At 36.7% G+C, this 25,837-nt stretch overlaps 1 protein-coding gene across 1 annotated transcript; it reads left to right on the plus strand.

Moving 5' to 3' along the window:
• The first annotated feature begins 20,329 nt into the window (after window positions 1-20,329).
• Window positions 20,330-24,753, plus strand: LOC129898939 (stearoyl-[acyl-carrier-protein] 9-desaturase, chloroplastic). The gene is made up of 3 exons (XM_055973649.1): window positions 20,330-20,541; window positions 22,931-23,435; window positions 23,878-24,753. Exons 1-3 carry the CDS (start codon window positions 20,417-20,419, stop codon window positions 24,436-24,438), a joined length of 1,191 nt encoding a protein of 396 aa, XP_055829624.1. The 5' UTR covers window positions 20,330-20,416; the 3' UTR covers window positions 24,439-24,753.
• The last annotated feature ends 1,084 nt before the right edge of the window (window positions 24,754-25,837 follow it).

Below are 25,837 nucleotides of genomic sequence, written 5' to 3' on the forward strand. Positions count from 1 at the left end.
AATAAAAATGAATAAAAAATATTCAGGCTGAGGCGTGAATATTTCGTTCTCTTTAAAGAGATTCAAGTCCACTGCGGCATAATTTACACCGATCCAGCAGTATATCTTTTGACTTGTCCCCTCCAAGATACAACAACCCAATAAAGTTGTACAACTCAAACAACTCCGGATTAATTGAAGAGTTCAAAGATCCACAAAAAGAACTCCTTTCTTCAACATATAAATACTCTCTTTTGTATAATGAATATAGTTGAAGACTTAGAATAATTTCTTTGTTTCAACTCTCTCTTTCACCACATTAACCTCAATATAAACACAATATGAACTTATCATCTTTTCTTACACTCTTTTCTCTTATTCATATCTTGTACACAAATCTATCACTATTTATATGTGAGAAATTCTTTCTTGCAATTAATAGAAAGATTATAGATAGTAAATTGGCTAAATGAATGGGCGGAGGTTACATAAGTTACAAGAATAAAGAGGTAAAATAATAGTAAAATGAAGAGTTGATGATTACCAAATTTACATGACATGATACATAATATAATGTGACATATTATATATTTTTATTAATATTAAAATGTCACACTAACCGAGATAGGGCTGGTCAAAAAACACTTTCAAAGAAATCTGAATAAGGCAGGGGAGTGGTAGGGTAAATCTTTTCTATTTTGTTCTTTTCTAAAACGTTTTGATGAAGTTTCCGTCAAACACTTCATGCTTGGAGCTTCAAACTTTTGAGGGCTCTATTTTTTTCCTAAAGATATGTTGGATATATATTATTCTTTAAAAAATTATGAATTATTAAATTTGAAGAGAAACTTTTTGGAAGAAAATAAAACAACTTTTAAAAAAGAACTCATGAGGGAACATAAATGGGGCAATTATTTTTTGAAAAATAGGAAATAAAGTTTGACAGGGCAAAAGAAAATCTTAACAGATTAAGATTTACCCAATTTTAACCTGCTCTATTAATATCCCTATACATCTATACCTAATACACACATTAATCAACATAACTCTATAGGGATTGATAACAACACAATTGTCCTTTTCATGTTTACTTAATAGTTAAGTGTTAGGGAATAAGAATTTTAAAGGCAACCAAATTTTCCTCTCATAAATGCTTTTGAAAGACTTTACAACACTAGAGAGTTGTATTCGGTCCATTCCATTACTTTTTATAGTTGTCACATATTTTACTAGTACAAAAATGCACTTGTTTGGAGCTTCAATCTAAGTGGACTAGTATAAAGTGAAGTATATGCCTTACCAAAATAGTGTAAGTAGGTAGATAAAAAACGGGGGAAAACTATATAAAATAGACCTAATTGTGAAAATTATTTATTTAAATTGGATCCAATCTAAATTATTTATCTTTAATGGATCCATGAACCAAATAATTTACTTTCTTACCCCACATTCTCCTTTTATATTTTGCGCATGATATCAGCACGACGTCATCATTACTGCTATGAATTAATTCACCGTGATACTCCATCGTATATTGATACCATATCTGTATCCTATAGGACTGAACTTAATTTTCTGTGATACTCCATCGAGGACTGAACTTAATTATTTATGATAGTTTGTCGGTATATTGATACCCTATCGGTATCATATAGGATTGAGGTCTTTTTTAAGAAATAAAAATAAAACAATTAGGAGAAAATTACTAAAGTCACAATCTTATTTATTAAACTCTAAATTAGTAGAAAATATATTTTTGTGATACTCCGTTGGTATATTGATACCATATCGGTATCACATAAGATTGAGATTAATCCTCTGTGATACTCTGTCGGTATATTGATACCCTATCGGTATCATATAAGATGGGCGCTGGCGTCAGCATAGAGTAAGCGCGCGAATTTTAAAATAAATGTATATCATTTTAAATAAAAAGGAGGTATGAAAATAATGAGGCATTTAAGGATAAATATTTTACTTTTTTGGGTATAAATGTTTTTTCCCTAAAAACAAAAAATAGTATTTAAAGTTAGGTTCAAAAAATATATTTAAAATTTAAAATTGTGTTTGGACATATAGTAACAATGATTTTCTTTTTTTCCAATCCCAAAAAAGCTATTTCTGTTGTTTCTCAAAAATATTTTTTTTTTGCCAAACACCTTAATTAGATGTGATTTTGAAAGAAAAAAAAAACTAAAAACGTTTGACCAAACAGACTCTAAATTTTAATGAAATAAAAGATGAGAAATCTCTTAAAAGAAAAAACGTATAGGAACATCTCTGAGTTTCTTACTCCTTAAAAAATGAAGCATTTGTTTGCATATGAAAAATCAAGAAACTTCATGTCTTAATCCATCCTTAATTAAATAAGACAAACCTAGAAAATCTCTGCCTCAATTATAAAATAAAAAATTCAAAAAATAGATTTAAAAGTTCTACTTTCTTGTTCATTCTTCTTCTCTAATATAAATGCATGTAGTCAATTTTTATACAAATTTATAGAGTGTAGATATATTATTTAAACATTATATATGTGTGTATGTATATGTTGAATAATTACGTATATAATAATGTAAACATGTGTTTAAACATCTTTTATATATTATTATATATATTTATATAAAGTTTATACATTGTGTGCAATAAGTGTATAATGTTGTATAAGAATTATTGCGGAAAAAAAAGAAGAGAGACTATGCGGGTGTAATTTGTTAATATGGGCTACATAGATGTAATACTTTGTATTGGATTGTATATTTTGTAAAGAAATTTATTTTTAGGTGAGCTTTTTCAATTGGATACCCAATTTAAGAAAAACAAAACTATTTGAAATTTCTGATCTTCATGATATTTTTGTGACTATAATATAAAAGTATTAAAATTAAATGTAAGAAGGTAACTTTCTTATTGAAATATAGAAAAATAAAAATAAATGCCACATAAAATGAATAAAAGAATATTTCTTTCTTTCTTTTACTTTTGCCCCTCATTCTTCTCATCGACATTAAAAATATTTTGAGAAGATTAAATTAAAGTGAGTTCATTTTAAATATGATAATGTATTATATTTTAAAATATAATATACAATTTTTTATATATATATAAAATGAACTGAAAAGGTCAAAGTGCCCCTCGACTATTATAAAAGGTCTAATCATTTAAATTTCATAAGAAATTTTTTTGTTGGTTCAACTTTAACCTCTAAGCCTAATTAAAGAAGTCCATCGATTTTTTTGACTTACCCAATTCAAACTCTTACCAGACTTTATTTTTTATATTTTACTCTTCAAATATATTTTTCGTAAAAAAACTCGACCATGGTGGTCATTTTTGTAAAAATAAATTGCAAACACAAATTTAAAATCAACCCTGAAAGTTGATTATTTGCAAATTTTGTTTAAGCAAATCAATCTCCAGGGGTTGGCTTGTTTAAAAAAATTGGCTTCTCTTTTTGACTGTTTCTTAGCAGCGACTTTATGTTTTTCGAGCAAGTTAGTGTTTGAGTCGGGTAGATTAAAAAATTGAATGAGCGAATTTATTTAATTAGGATCATAATTTAAAATTAGATCAAAAATAAAATGTCATGTCGAATATAAATATATATATTTTCTTAAAATAGTGTTGACCATTAGTAAAAGATCATAAATGAGTTAAAATTGTAACCGGATGAGTACTTTTATCTTAACTAGTGTCTATGAACGTGCTTTGCACATTACTCCCTATTAAATATTATATAAGAAAATACTCTAATGACTAATTCCGAGTCCCACACCCGATTCGGAACTCGACTCCGACATCCGACCTCGACACCTGAATTGGGACTCTATTTCTGAACCAAGGCTTGACTCTGGCTCTAGACCCATTTCTCGATCCAATACTTTTTCCAGGACTCGATCCGAGACTCAACTTCTGACTTGAGAGACGATCTTGATATTCAACTCCGACATCCGAATTCGATACCTAACACTCGACATTGATTCGGACTGAACTTTGGATGCCAACTCCCTATCTAGAACTCGATTCGAATCTCGAATCGAAACCGACTTCTGACCTGAGATTTGACTGTCACACCCCGGGAGGGTACCCTAGGCGTGGCTGGCACTCGAAGGCCATTTCTGACCTCCGAACTAACCACCTGGTCCAGTCACACATTCATTCAAACACATTCTCTTAGCGGAAAACTTAATTAATAAAATACTGTTCATATATGCGGGGCGAAGGCCAAGCATTTTCAGCCCAACAAAACAATATAATAAGACCTCCTCAAAATAATAGTTCAACCTCCCCACACTCCAGTCTATGAAGCCTCCATCAAAGTCTAAGAGGTGCCAATGACAAGTCCATGGCTACCAATAATCAAAATAAAGGAAACGACAACACACTATACAAGAAAGCTCAACATTCTTCGGAAACTAGGAGGACTCACCAACTAGCTGGGAGTGTATGTGGATCTTCAACGGAGCGTTGGTTAATGATCTCTAGTACGATGCAGGCCAAATGGCGTCAGTACATGAAATGTACGAGTATGTAAAATGGCCGAATGCAACGAACATCAAGAAAGAATCAATCAACTCGGAACCTTAACTCAAAAGGGATAACAACTCAATCAAATGTCCTAAGTCTAAACAAGGATATGATTTAGACGGGACCAATCACATACAATTCAACTCAATCTGACTTAGAGTACTATCAAGACCTATTTGAGAGTTTCTCTTACCCGACAACCATCACTTATGAGCCAGTGAAAGTACAACAAACCGACGTTGTTGCCGCGTCCGTTCATACTTTGCCAGGGTATGAACGAATCAACCAATCATGGATCCAATCCAACCAAGTCCTATAATGTCAGGACAAACATCTCGGGGAAACATCCGACTTTAACGGTTCAATCCCCCCTACGTTTGGCGAAGTAGTTATTGGGTTCGAGTATGGACTATACTCTTGCCCAATTCGATTCTCGATACTCCTCTCAAGACTCAATGCTCATAAAACTCCATCCAATCAACTCAATCAAATCACATCGACAAGTCTCATTTCAACCTTGTCAACTCATCAACTCTATCATGATCAAATCTCTATCAATCATACTATCCGATCAATCTCAATCATATCTTTTAAAGAAATTTAAATGCACGTTTATAGCAATATATAGACATAACCAATCATTTCCTCCATCCATTGAGAAATCTTTGAGACTCATCACAGCTTCAAGACTTTAAATCGACACTTTATAATAGGCAACATTCTTAAGAAGATAGCATCTTTTATCATAATCTACATAATTAAGAAGATCAATAAAATATATTTAACAACTCATCTTCATCAACTCATACTCACATAAAGGCCCATTTTAAGAACTTTTTAGCTCAACAACATCAACACATATAGAGTCAAATAAATAGGGGACAAAGCTCATACAAACATAACCATACCAAGAAAACTCCATTTTTCATGAACATCTAACCTCAAAGCAAGAGTAGGGCACATGGGTGGACTCAACCCATGTTTTGGATTGCCTTACATACCTTAGTGAAGACTTGAAGAAAACCTTGTGGTTGGGTCTTTAATGGAGAACTCAAACCTTGAAGCTCTTGGAACTCTTCTTGTTGGAGAAGGATTTGGAGAGGAAGAAGAAGAGAGAGAGAGAGGTTTCTAGGGCTTTTAGAGAGAGGGTGGGGGCTGAAGAAATGGTCCAAAAATGTTCAAGGCTTGTGAATATATAATTTGGGACAATTTCCAAATTACCCTTCCTCCAAAATTCTGAAAAATAGGCCAAAACCGCCTTTGGCGCGATAGTGGCGCATCGCGCCCTTACAGCGCCAAGTCCAATTATGCCTAAAAACCTGCACAACTTTTAGTGGCGTGCCGCGCCAAGGACCAAACTACTGAGGCATGTTTCTGGCGCGATAGTGGCGCGTCACGCCCTTATAGTGCCAAGGCCAAAGGTTCTGGGTTCTGGAATTTTGGCTTGAAAAACCCTGCACACCTCGCAGTGGCGCGCCGCGCCAGGGACCAAACTACTGAGGCATGTTCCTGGCGCGATAGTGGCGCATCGCGCCACTGCGGCGCCAAGCCCAAATTTCCAGTAGTTGAACCCCAGGCCTGAAATTCCTGCTATGCTAGTTCATCTTAGGATCGTCATATCTTTCGACTCTGAACTCCAAAATTTACATTCTGGGTGGCGTTGGAAAGAAGACTCAACGACCATTAATTTAATAGGTGGTGGGCCACCCAGATCTTCATATATCAAAAGATAGGGTCGTTAGAAGTCAACCCCTCATGCGAACTCCTCCTCAAACTTAGCCATGATGAATCTTTTTGGTCTTAGCTCGGTCCTAGGGGTCCTCTGTGACCCCACGTCACCTCCAACACTCCTCAATTACTCGGGGACTCATCTTAACTCAAGCACACACTTCTAAATAATTGGGTTCGACCCTTCACGAATACAAGAAGGGTCCGAATCCTAGGGAAGAATTTTGAGGGGTGTTATATTATCTCCCCCTTAAGATCATTCGTCCTCGAATGACGAGCAACTAAGAATGGACTCGAGGTACCAATCACACTCAAAATTTCAGTCAATCAACTAATCAATTCCTCAAACTAATTACCAATCAAACTCGTAATACGCAAATAATATTCAAGTCAAGAAAATGGACATTACCTTCAATATTCTCATCGGTAGGCATGAATAGATGTGGATATCTAGATTTCATGGCTTCCTCCGCTTCCCATGTGGCTTTCTTAACAAGTTGGTTTCTCCACAGAACTTTGATTGAGGCGATCTCTTTGTTCCTCAATTTGCGAATTTGGCGATCAAGAATTTAGACCGGAACCTCTTCATAGGATAAGCTATCCTTAACTCCAATACTATCAATGGGGACTACCGACGAAGGATCGCCTAACCACTTCTTCAACATCGAAATGTGGAATACCGGATGAATAAAAGCTAACTCCAAGGGTAACTCTAACTCATAAGCAACACTCCTAATCCGCCTCAAAATTTGGTAAGGACCAATATATCGAGGACTAAGCTTCCCCTTCCTTCCAAACCTCATGACACCCTTCATGGGTGACACTTTCAAATACACCGAATCATCCACCTCGAACTCTAAGTCTCTCCTCCTCACGTCGGTGTAAGATTTTTGGCGGCTTTGGGCTGTCTTTAGCCTATCTTGAATAATTCTCACTTTCTCCATGGCTTGGTAAACAAGGTCAGGCCCAATCAACTCAGCTTCACCAACTTCAAACCACCCAATGGGAGATCTACACCTCCTCCCATACAAAGCTTCATAAGGAGCCATTTGAATGCTTGCATGATAGCTATTGTTATATGCGAACTCTATGAGGGGCAAGTGGTCATCTCAATTTCCATTGAAGTCAAGAACGCATGCCCTCAACATATCTTCCAATGTTTGGATGGTGTGCTCGGCCTGGCCATCTGTTTGGGGATGGAAGGCCGTACTCAAGTTCACCTTCGAACCCAGTCCCCTCTAAAAGGATCTCCAGAATTGGGAAGTGAATTGAGCTCCTCTGTTTGAGATGATAGACAAGGGAACCCCATGCAATCTGACGATCTCTTGAATGTACAGCTTTGCATAATCCTCTGCGGTATCAGTAGTCCTAACCGCCAAGAAGTGAGCGGATTTCGTCATCCTATCCACAATCACCCAAATCGAATCATGCTGCTTTCGAGACCTCGGTAGACCTGTAATAAAGTCCATGTTGATTATTTTCTACTTCTACTCCGGAATTTCTATATTTTGAACTAAACCACATGGCCTTTGATGCTCAACCTTCACCTGTTGACAATTCGGGCATTCGGAAATGAATTCTGCAATATCTTTCTTCATCCCACTCCACCAATAGATTTCCCTCAAGTCATGATACATTTTTGTAGAGCCGGGATGGATAGAGTATCAGGAACTATGCATTTCAGCCATAATTCTTCCTCAAACACCATCGACATCTGGCACACATAATCTGTTTTGGTATCTCAATACATCATCTCCCCCTTTGGTGAAAACCATCACCCCTTGTTTGTGGACAACTTCCTTCAATCGAAGGAGGACGGGGTCCTAATCTTGTTTCTCCTTTACCTCTGCCACAAGTGAGGATATAGACCCATCCTGAATAGTAACTCCGCCTTCATTGTTCTCTTCCAGATGAACTCCCAATCGGGCTAATCTATGTACCTCCTTCTCCAATTCTCTCTTTCCTTCCTCCACGTGGGCCTTGCTACCCATAGACAACTTGCTAAGAGCATCAGCAACAACATTAGCTTTACCTGGATGGAAGAGGATGCTCATGTCGTAGTCCTTGAGTAGCTCGAGCCATCTCCTTTGCCTCAGGTTGAGTTCCTTCTGGCTGAAAACATATTGTAAGCTCTTGTGATTAGTGAATACGTCAACATGCACTCCATACAAGTAGTGGCGCCAGATTTTAAGCGCGAATACCATAGCTGCCAGCTCAAGGTCATGAGTTGGGTAATTCCTCTCATGAACCTTAAGCTGTCTCGAAGCATAGGCTATCACCTTCCCCATTTGCATCAACACACAACCCAAACCAAGTCTGGATGCATCACAGTAGACCACAAAGCCCTCTGTCCCATCGGGCAAAGTTAGAATAGGAGTAGTGGTTAGCTTGGTCTTTAATTTCTAGAAACCCTCCTCACAAGCATCGGACCATTGGAACTTAGCCCTCTTTTGAGTCAGCTTGGTCAATGGTGATGATATAGATGAGAATCCCTCTACAAACCTTCGGTAGTAGCCAGCTAAACCCAGGAAGCTCCTTATCTCTGTCGGGGATGTGGGTCTGGGCCAATTCTTCACAGCTTCAATCTTCTGAGCGTCAACCTGAATACAATCTCCAAATACAATGTGACCTAGAAAGGCCACCGATGCAAGCCAAAATTCACATTTGGAGAACTTTGCATACAATACCTGCTCTCTCAAAGTTTGTAAGATGATTCTAAGATGATGGGTGTGCTCCTCTTCATTCTTGGTGTAGACCAAAATATCATCTATGAATATAATCACAAACATATCAAGATATGGTTTAAACACTCTGTTCATGAGATCCATAAAAGCTGCGGGGGCATTAGTCAACCCGAAGGACATGACCAAAAATTCAAAGTGGCCATAACGAGTCCGAAAAGCGATCTTCGGAATATCACACTCCCTCACCTTCAACTGATGGTAGCCGGATCTCAAGTCTATCTTTGAGAAACAAGTGGCACCCTAAAGTTGGTCAAATAAGTCATCTATTTTGGGGAGAGGGTATTTGTTCTTTATGGTGACCTTATTCAGCTGCCTGTAGTCAATACATATTTTAAGGGACCCATCTTTCTTTCGAACAAATAGGACCGGAGCTCCCCACGATGAGACACTCGGCCTAATAAATCCCTTATCTAATAAGTCCTTTAACTGCTCCTTCAACTCTTTCAACTCAGCTGGGGCCATTCTATAAGGAGGAATTGAGATAGGCTGGGTATCAGGAAGAATATCAATCCCAAAGTCAATCTCCCTATCAGTAGGGACTCCAAGCAGATCTTCAAGAAAGACATCCGAAAACTCATTGACAATCGGAACCGACTCAAGGGATGGAGACTCAATATTGTCATCTTTCACTCGGACAAGGTGATAAATGCACCCTTTTGAGATTAGCTTCCTGGCCCTAAGGTATGAAATAAACTTACCCTTAGGCGCAACAGGACTACCCTTCCACTCTATGACAGCCTCATTCGGGAATTTGAATGTGACCATCTGAGTTCTACAAACAATAGAGGCATAACAGACATAGAGCCAGTCCATGCCAAGGATCACATCAAAATCAACCATGTCTAACTCAACCAAGTCAGCCAAGGTATCTCTGTGATGAATTGACACAGTGCAATCTCTATAGACTTTCTCAGCTATGACAGAATCACCAACAGGGGTAGCTACGTAGAAAGGTTCACTAAGACATTCAGGGATTTTATTGAACTTACTAGCCACGTAAGGAGTTATAAAAGATAGTGTGGCACCCGGATCCATCAAAACATAACAGTCAAGAGAAGAGACTCGAATCATACTCGTCACGATGTTTAGAGAGTTCTCTTGATCTTGGCGACTACCCATGGCATATAGGCGGTTTGTACCTCCATTCGTACCTGAAGTAGTGCCCCTCTGATTACCCCTAGCTGGTGGTGCGGTGGTAAAGAACTGGGCTCTGTTCCCCCATATTGGATACTCCTTCTGAAAATGGTCTATTTGGCCGCATTTATAACAACCCATCCTTCCCGCTCTGCACTCTCCCAAGTGAAGCTTACCACACTTGACGCATGGTGGCTTCCCTTGTGAACCTTGACCCACGCTAGTTTGGGATTGAGAACCTTGGGGTGTGAGATTATGGCGACCTTGTCCCTGCCGATCATACCTGTTCTGCGGCATAGGTGCGCTGGCGGTAGATGAGGCATAATTGGGAGGCCTCTTTTGGAAGAAGGACATGTTGCCCTTGTTTTGCCTCTGCTCATTCTCATGCCGAGCTGATCTTGCCTTTTTGCTCAGATACTCCTCTCTGTCTTTCCTCTTCTCATCCTCTACCTGTTGAACATACACCATCAATCTGGAAATATCCATGTCCGAGATCAACAATGCTGCTTTGCACTCCTTCTTCACATGCCTCCCTAATCCGGAGACGAACTTCCTCATCTTTGACCTCACATCTGGGATTATTTCTAGAGCATACCTGGATAACTAGATAAACTTCAAGCTGTACTCCTTAACAGTCATGCCTTCTTGTTTCAGATTTACAAATTCCTCCACTTTTGCTTCCCTCAATTCTCGGGGAAAGAAGTGGTCAATAAAGGCTCCCTCAAATTCATCCCACCTAGCAGGTTCAGCATCCTCACTCCTACCTTGTTCCAATTGGTTATACCAAATGTTTGCCATATCTTTGAGTTGATAAGACACCAACTCAACCCCCTCAATTTTCGTAGCATGCAGAGCTTTCAGAATTTTCCACATCTCATCAATAAAGTTTTGGAGGTCTTCATCAACCTTAGAACCCGTGAATGCAGGCGGATTCATCCTCAGAAAGTCTCTAATTCTGGTGGCAGCAGATGGCTCTTGGGAACTAGAGCTAAGAGTCGGCGAACTCTGGTTACCATTTCGGGCAGCCATTAATTGTGTGAGCATTGCAATCGCTCCTCTAAATTCTGCCTTTGACGTGGGTGCAGGCGGAGTAGCAGGCACTTGGGTTGCCTCCGCATACCTCGCAGGTCGGCCTCTAGCCCTTGTTGGGCGTACCTCTGATTGGGGCATCTCGGCGTTGTCAACGTTTCTCTGGCTAGCCGTACGTTTAGGAGGCATTATCTGTAACGTACAAATGCATGAATTAGAAAGAAGTTTTATAGAGTTTAACTCTATCGCACGAAGTCAGAGTATGAAAGAAGTGAAACAATTCCTAATGTCCTATAGTCTCCTGCTTATAAGTGTGGTGCACAACACACCCATAAGCAAGACTCTACTAGACACGGCTTCATAGACTCTCTAAGACACTTGAACTCTAGGCTCTGATACCATGTTTGTCATGCCCTGAGAGGGTACCCTAGGCGTGGCTGGCACTCGAAGGCCATTTCTGACCTCCGAGCGAACCACCTGGTCCAGTCACACATTCATTCAAACACATTCTCTTAGCGGAAAACTTAATTAATAAAATACTGTTCATATATGCGGGCCGAAGGCCAAGCATTTTCAGCCCAACAAAACAATATAATAAGACCTCCTCAAAATAATAGTTCAACCTCCCCACACTCCAGTCTATGAAGCCTCCATCAAAGTCTAAGAGGTGCCAATGACAAGTCCATGGCTACCAATAATCAAAATAAAGGAAACGACAACACACTATACAAGAAAGCTCAACATTCTTCGGAAACTAGGAGGACTCACCAACTAGCTGGGAGTGTATGTGGATCTTCAACGGAGCGTTGGTTAATGATCTCTAGTAGCTGTCTCTGCATCATGAAACGATGCAGGCCAAATGGCGTCAGTACATGAAATGTACGAGTATGTAAAATGGCCGAATGCAACGAACATCAAGAAAGAATCAATCAACTCGGAACCTCAACTCAAAAGGGATAACAACTCAATCAAATGTCCTAAGTCTAAACAAGGATATGATTTAGACGGGACCAATCACATACAATTCAACTCAATCTGACTTAGAGTACTATCAAGACCTATTTGGGAGTTTCTCTTACCCGACAACCATCACTTATGAGCTAGTGAAAGTACAACAAACCGACGTTGTTGCCGCGCCCGTTCATACTTTGCCAGGGTATGAACGAATCAACCAATCATGGATCCAATCCAACCAAGTCCTATAATGTCAGGACAAACATCTCGGGGAAACATCCGACTTTAACGGTTCAATCCCCCTACATTTGGCGAAGTAGTTATTGGGTTCGAGTATGGACTATACTTTTGCCCAATTCGATTCTCGATACTCCTCTCAAGACTCAATGCTCATAAAACTCCATCCAATCAACTCAATCAAATCATATCGACAAGTCTCATTTCAACCTTGTCAACTTATCAACTCTATCATGATCAAATCTCTCTCAATCATACTATCCGATCAATCTCAATCATATCTTTTAAAGAAATTTAAATGCACGTTTATAGCAACATATAGACATAACCAATCATTTCCTCCATCCATTGAGAAATCTTTGAGACTCATCACAGCTTCAAGACTTTAAATCGATACTTTATAATAGGCAACATTCTTAAGAAGATAGCATCTTTTATCATAATCTACATAATTAAAAAGATCAATAAAATATATTTAACAACTCATCTTCATCAACTCATACTCACATAAAGGCCCATTTTAAGAACTTTTTAGCTCAACAACATCAACACATATAGAGTCAAATAAATAGGGGACAAAGCTCATACAAACATAACCATACCAAGAAAACTCCATTTTTCATGAACATCTAACCTCAAAGGAAGAGTAGGGCACATGGGTGGACTCAACCCATGTTTTGGATAGCCTTACATACCTTAGTGAAGACTTGAAGAAAACCGTGTGATTGAGTCTTCAATGGAGAACTCAAACCTCAAAGCTCTTGGAACTCTTCTTGTTGGAGAAGGATTTGGAGAGGAAGAAGAAGAGAGAGAGAGAGAGAGAGGTTTCTAGGGCTTTTAGAGAGAGAGTGGGGGCTGAAGAAATGGTCCAAAAATGTTCAAGGCTTGTGAATATATAATTTGGGACAATTCCCAAATTACCCTTTCTCCAAAATTCTGAAAAATAGGCCAAAAACGCCTTTGGCGCGATAATGGTGCATCGCGTCCTTACAGCGCCAAGGCCAATTACGCCTAAAAACCTGCACAACTTTTAGTGGCGCGCCGCGCCAAAGAGCAAATTACTGAGGCATGTTTCTGGCGCGATAGTGGCGCGTCGCGCCCTTATAGCGCCAAGGCCAAAGGTTCTGGGTTTTGGAATTTTGGCTTGAAAAACCCTGCACACCTCGCAGTGGCGCGCCGCGCCAGGGACCAAACTACTGAGGCATGAAATTCCTGCTGTGCTAGTTCATCTTAGGATCGTCATATCTTTCGACTTCGAACTCCAAAATTTACATTCTTGGTGGCGTTGGAAAGAAGACTCAACGACCATTAATTTAATAGGTCGTGGGCCACCTAGATCGTCATATATCAAAAGATAGGGTCGTTAGAAGTCAACCCCTCATGCGAACTCCTTCTCAAACTTAGCCACGATGAATCTTTTTGGTCTTAGCTCGGTCCTAGGGGTCCTCCGTGACCCCACGTCACCTCCAACACTCCTCAATTACTCGGGGACTCATCTTAACTCAAGCACACACTTCTAAATAATTGGGTTTGACCCTGCACGAATACAAGAAGGGTCCGAATCCTAGGGAAGAATTTTGAGGGGCGTTACATTGACCCTACACCCGACTTTTGAACAGGGATCTGACCCCCCCCTACCCTAACATCCCACATGAGGCTGACCTTGACTTTCGACTCCTGACTCGATCCTACTTCCGACTAAAAATTCGACCCCAACATCAGACCCTAGATCTGATTTGCAAATCGAGATCTGACCCCAAATTTGACGTAGGACACAATTCTGACTTTCGACATAGGTCCCAACTCCAACTTTTAATCTGAAACCTAACTTTCAAATCAGTACCCGACTACGAGATCCGACTTTCTGTAATGACCTGTTAGATCATTTTGAGAATGAGTCATATCTCTTTCATAAAAGACCCTTCCGTAAATGTAAATTGGAAATTCTGGACTATTCAATAACTACAGTTATTTAGTTGAGGGATAACTTTAAATAATTAATTTAGTTGGTGGGCTAAATTTATAGTTTATTTAATAACCTATACCACTTTATTTTTTTAAAATAAAATAATAGGATTGGGTACTTTAAGTTCATAATTATTTGTAGAAGAAAGAAATTAATAAGAAATCGATCAAAAAGAACTTACTGGTGCGGCAACTAAGCGAAGAGCGATTGTGAGTTTCTTTAGGATTTCAGGTATGATTTTTGTCGGAACACTCATTTTGAAGGATTTGCAATATCAAATAGTGAGCACTAGTAATTTTTATATCATTATAAGGGTGAATTTAAGTGCATTAACATGTATGATATGAAATTAATTATGGGGACAATAATTGGGGTGGGAAATCATTGATAATGATGACAAATGATACATAGGAGTATAGGATGGATATGCTGTGCAACTTGCTTCCTGCATCGTCATTATTTATAACCAATACGTGTCGGTTTTATATTTCTTTTAATTATCACATTATAATTCAAGTTTTGACATATTGAGATAGATAATTAAATATTATATGTATTATATTATATGAATATCATTAGGGTTATGATATTGGAGAAATTAAGGCTTAATCCTAGGCTTGAATTTAAGAAATATGAGACTTGATAAATTAAGTGGCATCACAATTGAAAATGTGATTATAGATTTATGTGAGTCTTTGGGTCTAGACTAGACATATAGTAATATATATGATGTTAGTTTTGAAATTTTATTATGATTATTTATTTGATTAGACTGTGGTGTTTTGGATACTGTTCGAAAAGGGAAGACTCAAGTCCTAGAGTGATTACTTGATTATTTAAGGCAAGTGAGCTTCTAAACCTCAGTTTAAGCTTGTAGATGCTAGTATTTTCTTATTATATGCGTTGGGGAGTAATGAGAATCGGATTGGGTTATTGACTGTATGATTGACCTTTAAAATGGAGATGAGGAGTATAAATGGCAATCTAATGACGTTATTGGTGTGATCGATATAAAGAGATTATTGACTTATCGTGGACATGTGAAATGACTATATTGATATGAGATATGAGAATTGTTGTTGATATCATGTTATTATCGTGAATTATATGGATATGAATTGATTGCATTAATTCTGATATACTGTGCTGAGACTGGAAATGATATGAAATAAAAAGGGGTCGGGCCACATGCTCTGTGGCAGGTATTATGAAATAAAAGGGTCTGGCCACACGCTCCGTGATAGGATATGTATATTGAGGGGACAGGTCACACGCTCCATGAAAGGTTACATGGACAGAAGTGTCTAGGGCTGGGCCTTCGGTATTCAGTTTGATATTTTTAAATTTTAGGTTCGATAATCGGTAATTCAAAGTATATACCAAATACCAAACTTTCAAACTTCGGTTCGGTAATTCGATAATCGGTAAATTAAAATTTGGTTCGATACGATATTCGGTAATATCATATTGAAGTCGAAGTCCACACGAAATATGTTAGTACATCATATTCACATTAGCAATAATAAAATATGTGAAGATTTTTAATAACAAACTAAACAATGCTGCTGCCTTCTTAGAAATGATGCTGCCAATTTCACTGTTGATGCATTGTTCAAGCATAGTCACAATTGCAGCAAAGTGCAGGCATGCAGGATACAGCAAAGAGCAACACACAACAACAGCAACAAACAGCAGCACGCTTTAAAAGCATGATCAGGTATACCAACTAAAAGTATGAGAAAACTGTAGGAAATATTCTGACAAACTCAGACTAAGAATATTTCATTTACCTGTTTAACAATGAAGACTAAAACAAATGCCATGAACCTTGATTAGTATTTAAAATACAAAGTCCCCAAGTCCAATAACTATTCTCAAGCCTTGGATTGCATTGTACATCGCTTTAAGTGTACTGAGAAATGTGTTACAATGGAAATAACCATGATAAAAAAATCAAAATGAGGTCCCCCATGAAAGAATATCAACCATTCAACCTGAAAGAATAAAACAATGATAAGATACATTTCCTGATTTTCACTATATTCAAAATCAAAGAAATGCACAAGGGAGATGAAAAGTCATTAGGACATCTGCATGTGAACATGGATAATGCTAATGAAGGACATCTAACACCTTTGCTAATTCATTGGCAAATCAGAGAAGTGAAAGATGAAATGCTTCAGAGTCAGTATCGTCTGAACCATTTTTTTAAATAGAATTGCCAAGCACCATATTTATTTCTTCAACTAATGCTTCTGGATCCTAAGTGAAAGCTAAACAAATAAATTATCCTAAGAATTTTTCTAAAATCTGCAGATAAGTAAACAAAGAAATTGCAAAGGAAACAATAAAAAGTAAGTAAGAGAATAAAAGGAGGCTTTCAAGATTTCACTCCACATGCAACTGTTCTCTTTTTCTTCCACCAAATGAATGATGAAGATAAATCTCTTGATGCCAGAAGACGGTAAACATAACAGAAAAATTGAGATTAAAATTATTGCAGTGCAACATACAACAACCTACAATAACAACATCCAAGAACAAGGACATACAACATGCAACACCCTGAATTGAAAGGCTCAACCTTCAGCAGTTTATGGACCAACAATAGAAATATAAGGTAAGACTATTAAAAAAGAGGAGAAGAGAAGAAGGAAGACTGAAAGAGGAAGAGAAGAAGCAAAGAGAATTTACCTTCAAGTGAAGCGGTGAAGGTGAGGGCGGTGTAAAGCGGTGAAAGAGTTACACAATCGACATCAAGCGGTGAGGCGGCGTGAACTCAGTAGTTCAGAACTGAAGTATTGAGATTTAAGGTGATGACTGATGAGGTCTTAAGTTAGGGTTAGACAAGTTAAAAGATAATTGGGCTGGATTATAACAATGGGCCTATAGCCCTTTATGTTTAAAAGGAGTCTTTTAGTTTTAGGAGGCCCAACAAATTAATTTCGGTATTCGATATTTACCGAATATCAAATGGTATAATTATAAATATCGAATACCGAAACCAAAATATCAAATTACCGAATATCAAATGGTATAATTATAAATATCAAATTACCGAATACCGAAATATAGAAACCGTTAGTTTGGTTCGATAATTTGGTTTTTGGTATTTTATGCCCACCCCTAGAAATATACCTCATAGATTTCAGACTGTAATTCAGTGGATGTGTACCGATGAACAGACATGTATTATCTCATTGCATTGCATCGCATCACACCTTTCTGATATTTGTGAACCGTGTTGACCTCTAGTTGCTCCGTAATTATTGGATTTGACTTGATATGATTCAATTGCTGATATTATTGTTGAGTATTCGTGAGTTACGTATTATTACTGTACAAAATGTAGAGTTGGGCTGATTTTCATGCACGTTGTAGTTGTGGAGGTTCGGTTGGGATGACAGAAGTGCTTGTATCTACTGACTTTGCTTAGTTTTAGTTGTACACTTACTGAGTACCATGTTGTTTGGTACTCACCCCTTGCTTCTACACTTATGTAGGTTATGAGTCCGGACCTGCTTGATCTCCTAGTGTTTCCTACCACATCCGAGGCTATTATTTCGAGTGTTGAGGTAGTTGTTACATCTATCAAGCGGACACCTCTTACTCTTTTATTATGTTTTAGTCCTATTCTAGAGACAAAGACATTGTGACTATATTTCCTTTCGTACTTCGGTAATGTATTAGTGGCTTGTACGCGTGACAACCAGTCTTGCGGGATTTTGAGATTATTTATTTATTTTTGACTAATTTAAACCTTGCTTTATCTCATTTACTTCTGCATTTACTTTCTGTTGGGTTTTAGGCTGACATGTCTCGGTGGGTTGAGATGACTGCCATCACATTCGGATTCGGATCATGACACTTTTGAATCGGGATTTGATCCCGACAATCGATTAAGGACTCACTCTGATACTTGAGTTGGGACCCAACCTCTACTCTCGATCTGAAATTCGATTCCCACATCCGACATCAATTTCTGACTCGGGATGGAATATTCAAATTAAGACCCGACCCCGATCCGATCCGAGATCTAGATGGGCCTCGAATTATCTTGAATTTAGGACAAAAGGTTAATTACAGAATGTTGTATTTCATTGAATTGTTGATTGAACATTTCATTTATTGAAAAACTCTATAATAGATAAAATTATCATTTGCTATTTTTCTACAATAGATAAAATTGTCATTTACAATTTTTTTTAAATAATTGTTAATTAATTATTATGCAAATATGTAGGAATTTGAAATTAATTAAAGTAAAACTATTAAATATTTACTCCTTAAGGATATAGAAGCCGTTCAATATTTAATGAATATTTTGGTCGACCAATATTATTAAACGTGTAGCAATTCCCTACTCATAATTTACTTGAAATAAATTTAATGTTAAGCTCCTAGTATTAATAGGATACTATGTATCCTACAATAAACTTAGTCCTAATAGAAATATTTTTATTTAGTCCTAGTACAAAATTACATGTATATCCATTAGTAATTTTTTAGATAAAGGAGATCTTAATTTAAAAGGGCAAATAAGTACATCAACTTTTAATGAATATTTTGATTAGTCAACATTTATATTCGTGTTTTATAATAATATAGATATAGATAGACAAATAAAGAGTATATTTAAACTTTTTATGATAGTTCAAAAATATTTTTGACACTTCTCAATAAAATAAAATAGGAGTTTTTTTTCTCTCTCTTTTAACCCTTTTCTCTCGTTCTTTTTATCCAACTTATGTGAGAAAGCTTCCAAAAGTAAAATATTGTACTAAATTTTAATAGAAAAAAAACTTATTCATACTCAATATTTATATCACGATGAATATAATACACATGCCTTATAAAATATTACTTACTTTTTATGCTTTAATCACAAATAAGTTATATATTTTCCTTTTAATTTAGAATTCTTAAGGTTAAATTTATTACTTTATTGTAAATATTAATGCAAGTAATCATCTTATTTTTTTATTCTAGAGGAAACTTTTTTTTCCCCAATATTGTGTTGTGAGGGGCAGTGGCGGACCCAGAATTTTAAATAAGGAGGTTTAAAATCTAAATAAGTAGACACACGAGCTAGTCGAAGGGGGTTCGACATCTATTTTATATACATAAAAAATTATTTTAACCATATATAAATAGTATAATTTTTCGCCGAAGGAGGTTCGAATGAACCCCTCGGCACAAGGTAGGTCCGCGCCTGGTGAGGGGGTGGGGTTGCAACTTGCAAGGTGTATGTTTGAAAACTTGTCAAACAATGAAGAAATGAAGTTTAACAAATGGGTCTCATGCAATGCAAAGAAGAAAAAAATAATGCCAAGTGGAATATACTTGGCAAGGGTTTATTCTACCTTTAAATTAATACTATTTCAATACTCTTTCCTCGACCACATCAAAAACAAAATAATTAATTTATCGTTTTTGTCAATATTTACACGCTAATTCAAAAGATGCCCTTCATTTTTTTTATTTTTTTTTTAGTTAATATACATTATCTTTTTTTTGAGTTAATATACATTATATTACTTCTACCTATCTGTCTTCACAATAGTTATACATTTTTTTATAAAATTAACCTCCCGATAACACTCATATTTAAATATTATGTAATACCAATATTTTATAAGAAATATTATTTATGAAATAATTCGTTATTCCAATCACTATTAATGTCATGCACATAATAAATTTTAAATATAAATATCTAAATATATTTAAATTATGTCCATTAGTTATGCTCATAACTACACAACAAAAAAGAAAAACCTATTGAATATTTTTTACATTCATATTCTTTTTATATTTTTGGTCAAAGTTAATTAATAAATACATTTTTTTAATCAATAAAATTATTAAATTAATTTAAATATCAAATATTAATATACATATATAATAATATTACGACTATAACAATGTTTTTTACCCACCGATAAATGAGAAAAACAGTGGGAGGCAAATTTTGATGAAAGACACTTGTGAGTCCAACTGGTTTACGTCTGCCCCACCATTTGGCTTCTTCTTCTCATATAAATTTGCTCCTCTGTGGAGGAAACAAATCCTGCAAAATCACAACAGAAAAAAAAGAGAGAAGGATTGAGAAGGGGAAAAAATGGCTTTGAAGCTAAATGCCTTCAATTTCCAATCTCACAAGTATTCTTCTTTTGCTCTTCCACCTATGCTCAGTCTTAGATCTCCCAAGTTCTTCATGGCTGCAAGCCTTAGTTCTGGTACAAAGTGGGTATCTTTTTTCCTTTTTCTTTGTGCTTTTTCAATTACTTTTTGTTAAACAAAAGATTTTGGGTGACTTGAGTTTCTTTGAAAGTTGCTTTTTTGATTATTCCTGAAAACCCATTAGTACCTTTTGATTTCTTATATCAATGGTCGGATCTTTGTTAAAAAAAAAAGATTGTTTTTTTTTTTAAATTGGGGTTTTCTTTAATTTAGTTCTATTTTTGTCTTGTAAAGTGATTTATCTGAAAGTGAGGTTCTTTTTATGTAAATCTCTGTTCATATAAGGAGATTTGATTAATTTATTTTGGGTATGAGAAGTTTTAATGTTCTTTCTTCAAGTTTTTAATTTGGTATTTTTTTTTCCGTCTATGAATTGATAATTGGGTGCTGTTTCTGAAGGTTTATTTACACTACTAATGACATTGTCAATTTTCCTGAATGCCTAAGCATGCTGATTTAATTTTCTGTTTGTTAGAGAATTTTCTCTGTTGTACTTGTACTGTTGAGTATTCAGGATTTATTACTAGTTTTGTTCTCTGACATAGAGAAGAGATGGACACAGAGAGAGACTGGGGTTGGGGTACTGATTTATTCAATGATTGTTCAATTACTCTTTCAGAGAATTTAGTGGTAGGTATACAAAGTCTGATCTTTTCTTGTCTATTTTTTTTGTGTAGGAGGAAACTTAGATTTTTAAAATTGTGTTTCCACTGTCCAATTTAATTTGTTGGGAATTAGGTTTCAATGGCTACCTAGACGTGTTGGTTAGACTTATTTTATGACTAGTTGGCTCCCAACTGGTTACCTTCTTGAGCTTTTGATTCAATAATGAGGTTCTTTAATTTTCTCTAAATGATTTTATAAAAGATCTTTCTCTCTCCTATTGGTATGATAGTTCAGTAATATTTGTATTTTCTCTTACTCATGTCCTTGATTTTTCATTAAAATTTATGTTTTAGTTATCCATGCTTCTTTCCTTAAAATAATAAAAAAATTGTGGGGTCATGAGGGGAAGGTGGTCTCATGATCAATATATTTGACTGATATTCTTGTGAATTTTCCAGTGAGCTGGCCAGGTCTGTAGCAAAGCTTGAAAGTTCAGGATTTCTGGCCAGTGATCCATTTACATAGTTGTTCTAGGAATTTACAAGGGTGTCGGGTTGCTAGGAAGTGTTCCTTTGTCTATTTCCTTTTTTTCATGGGAAGAAATCACCAAGCTTTTGTTGTCTTTGCCGTGATTTGATCCATGGTTTTCACCCACATTATTGTCCTCAAGGCCACAACCTTGATTGCAAGTGCTTGTTTACTTAGACCTTTGTTTTTCAATCTTCTGATGCTTGGCAAGCACTTCATCCATAGATTTGGTTAAAGCATGATGCAAGTATCAAGACATTTATGTATATGCATTTCTTTGCCTCAATTGGTGTAGTCATTAGTTATCAATCAGTGAGGAAGTTATCAATTTGTCTAGGCTTATGCTTGTGTTCCAGCTTACTTTCATATTCTATTGTAACGAAGCATAAGTTTTCTTGATTTTCCCTTGGCTTTATTTTTTGTGTGGAGTCTCAAACTACTTCCCCTTGGCAACCTGGTCGTGTGGATTTTATTTTTCTTAATAGTTTCGTCCATCCCTCCATGGAAGTGAGCCTAACATGCTTCTATAAGATGTATAGCTTAGTTTTAGTTTATACTTGGAGTTTAACCAAGTGCTGCAAATAATGTTGTTTAGTTTGTAACCAATTACACTGCAATTGTTTTTACCATACGTTTGGATAAGTCTTAACTGGACTGCAATGTAATACTTTATCACCTAGAAGATATCTCTAGAGTCTAGCCTGTGGCTTCATCAGCTACAACCTAGTTAATTTGTCGATCACGGAGACAAAAAAAAAAGAGGTTTTGAATGAGTAAATGCACACCCTGTAGCTTCATCAGCTACTCTACCAAGTGCTCGACCAATTGATATGTGGAAAGCCTGGAGATACATCTTCTGTACCTTAGTTTATGATAGTGGAGTTTGCTTAATCATATCCAATTGTCTTCTGTACCTTAGTTGACGATAGTGGAGTTTGCTCAATCATATCCAATTGTTAAGCCTTGTGTCCACTGATTCGGCAAATAAGATCACTAGGAAATCTTTTGAACAAACTGCTGGAACCTTTCCAAATCTTGCCAGCCTTTGTTCAGAACATAAATTTATTAACATTCTGAAATCATATGTTGCCATGCTAATGCCTCTGGTATTTGGAGAGCATGATACCAACCTAAAGACAATTTTTCATATATAGTGTGGTACTTGGTTCCCATTTACAGCTTTGAGATATGTTTTTTTGATTGAGTTTTCTTGCTTCATCCTCTCTTATAATTTGGTTTTCTTTTTCATTGTGTCTAGGGAGGTTGAGAACCTGAAGAAACCCTTTTCTCCTCCTCGTGAGGTTCATGTTCAAGTAACACACTCTATGCCACCTCAAAAGATTGAGATTTTTAAATCTCTGGAGGGATGGGCAGAGCAAAATTTATTGACTCTCCTGAAACCAGTGGAAAAAAGCTGGCAACCACAGGATTTCCTGCCCGATCCTGCATCTGATGGATTTCATGACCAAGTCGAGGAATTGAGGGAGAGGGCTAAGGAGCTTCCAGATGATTATTTTGTTGTTCTCGTTGGTGATATGATCACTGAAGAAGCCCTTCCGACATATCAAACCATGCTTAATACCTTGGATGGTGTTCGTGATGAAACTGGTGCAAGCCCTACTTCTTGGGCCATTTGGACAAGAGCTTGGACTGCCGAAGAGAACAGGCACGGTGACCTCCTCAACAAGTATCTTTACCTTTCCGGAAGAGTTGACATGAGAGCAATTGAGAAAACAATTCAATACTTGATTGGATCTGGAATGGTGAGTTCTTGCATATTTACATGTAGTTAGAATTTCCTCTACAATTATCTTATGCATGCTGAGACACTTATCAAATAAATACAGCCAGTTGTTTGTTTAAAACTTAGTGAAGACATGCAACTTCTCTATATAACCAGTGGCTATGTAGTCCCCTTAACCTTATGGTCTTGAATTTTCTCACCTCTAAGCATCTTCAAAATTTGTATGTTCCATCTTTTGGTTTACAATCCCCGTTTCCCTCCCCCTCCACATGAAAACAACGAAAATAACTCATCTCTCAAGAGAATACGAACAGGCTATATTTTCTTTTGTTTTTTGAAAATACTCTGTTCATTTTATGGCAGAATAAATGTTTGAAGTGATTTCTTACTGGTTAATGCCATGCAATTTGATGTTTCAATCTACTGTTTCGGATTTTTCAATTTCGTCCAAAATGTATCAGGATCCTAGGACAGAAAACAGTCCATACCTGGGATTTATCTACACATCTTTCCAAGAAAGAGCAACTTTTGTCTCCCATGGGAACACAGCTAGACTTGCTAAGAAGCATGGAGACATGAAGCTGGCTCAAATCTGTGGCACGATTGCTGCAGACGAGAAGCGCCATGAAACAGCCTATACCAAGATTGTTGAAAAGCTTTTCGAGATCGACCCTGATGGCACTGTGCTGGCATTTGCTGATATGATGAGGAAAAAGGTATCAATGCCAGCACACTTGATGTACGATGGTCGTGACGATAACCTCTTTGATCACTTCTCAGCAGTTGCTCAACGTCTCGGCGTGTACACTGCTAGTGACTATGCAGATATACTGGAGTTCCTTGTCGGTCGATGGAAAGTGTCTGATCTTACTGGATTATCGGGAGAAGGAAGAAAAGCTCAGGAATACGTATGCGGGTTGACAGCAAGAATCAGAAGATTGGAAGAGAGAGCTCAGGGGAGGGCAAAAGAAGGACCAATCATGCCATTTAGCTGGATATATGACAGAGAGGTGAAGCTCTGAGCTGCAGAAACAAGGCAGAGAGACTCTTGCTCATAATAGGGGATCTTCTATTATAGATAGTGCGTTCAAATCTCTTTTAGAGTCTTTGCAGTTCATTGTTATTATTCCTTTTGCTGGGGGTGATTTCTGGTGAGATGTAGATACAGTTGTTTCTGTTTTGTGTTGTGTTTTAGGTCTGCTATATAGAGGGCAACTGTAGCTTCTTTGTTTTTGTTTTCTCTTGAAATGTTCTCAACTGCATGAGTTTGTTTTTCCTTGCCTAGTGTGTTGTCACTAAACATAACATCAGTCTTAAAGAAATTTTGACGATTATCATCTTTTCATGTAAGGGTTTATTTCCTTGCAAAATCAATGTTCATACAGTATCTACTGAGAATATGTGCCTGTTTATAATATGAAATAGTAAACACACAATCATGCAAGTATCTACTGAAAATACCATGAAAACAGATGATCAAATATTATGATCAGTGTTACTTTTGACATTGTTTAGGAACTATTGCGTCTTCCATACATCAATATTTGAATCCCTCTTGCTAGCAAGGGCGGAGCCAAGTGGGAGCAATGAGGTTCATTCGATCTTCTTTTGTGAAAAATCACACTATATATTTAAAGTTAAAATATCTTGAATCCTTCAAGATGATGGATTCCCTCGTGAAACACTTTGGATTGGGAAATCTGCACAGATAGGATCGCATACTTGCGCGCTTCTTCATTCATCCATTTAGGCCCGGCTAGGAACACGTGGATCCAGGGAACCTGAGTAAGCTATTTTAGTTTAGTAATGATTCAAATGGATCAATAACACCGATGTTGAATCTCCTTGGCCTCATCGTGTGTTTATTTCTTCCTATTTTGAAATCATTAATGAAAATTTTGACTCCAATACTGCTGACGGACGAATGAGTTTAAAAAGATATTTGATCCACGAAAAAACTAAAGTAATTTTTTTGCTTTTATATTTAGTCCAAAATAAAATATATTTTTACATGATTAAGAAGATTTTATTATTATTTACCTTTGTTTAGATAAATATATTTTTACATAATATAAAAATTATACTAAATAGGCACCTCTTTTTTCAAGAGGGAGTAAAATAATACATCCTTCTCTACTCCCTAATAGACGCTGTTGGCGTTTGGTTAGAAAAGTGGTAAAAAAATTGTCCCAAGTTTTGCAAACATGAGTATGTGGTTTTGCTGTGTCTTAAAGAGTGAGAGTTCAAGCCTAAAATTCATGCTACAGACTTGTTTATTTGGTTTTTTTTTAATAAATCATTTGCTAGGAAAATTTTGATATTAATATGGATCTAAGATATAAATTATAGGTTCGAAATTATTTTTTCTCTATTCAAATAGTAATGATATATATAATATATTTCGTATTGGAGATATTAACA

Source organism: Solanum dulcamara, chromosome 8 (assembly GCF_947179165.1).
Source record: "Solanum dulcamara chromosome 8, daSolDulc1.2, whole genome shotgun sequence".
Taxonomy (NCBI): Eukaryota; Viridiplantae; Streptophyta; class Magnoliopsida; order Solanales; family Solanaceae; genus Solanum; species Solanum dulcamara.

Coding starts and splice junctions, on each gene's coding strand:
- LOC129898939 (XM_055973649.1), top strand. CDS start 20,417: ATGGCTTTGAAGCTAAATGCCTTCAATTTCCAATCTCACAAGTATTCT. Junction 20,542..22,930: donor AGCCTTAGTTCTGGTACAAA/GTGGGTATCTTT, acceptor CATTGTGTCTAG/GGAGGTTGAGAACCTGAAGA. Junction 23,436..23,877: donor ACTTGATTGGATCTGGAATG/GTGAGTTCTTGC, acceptor AAAATGTATCAG/GATCCTAGGACAGAAAACAG.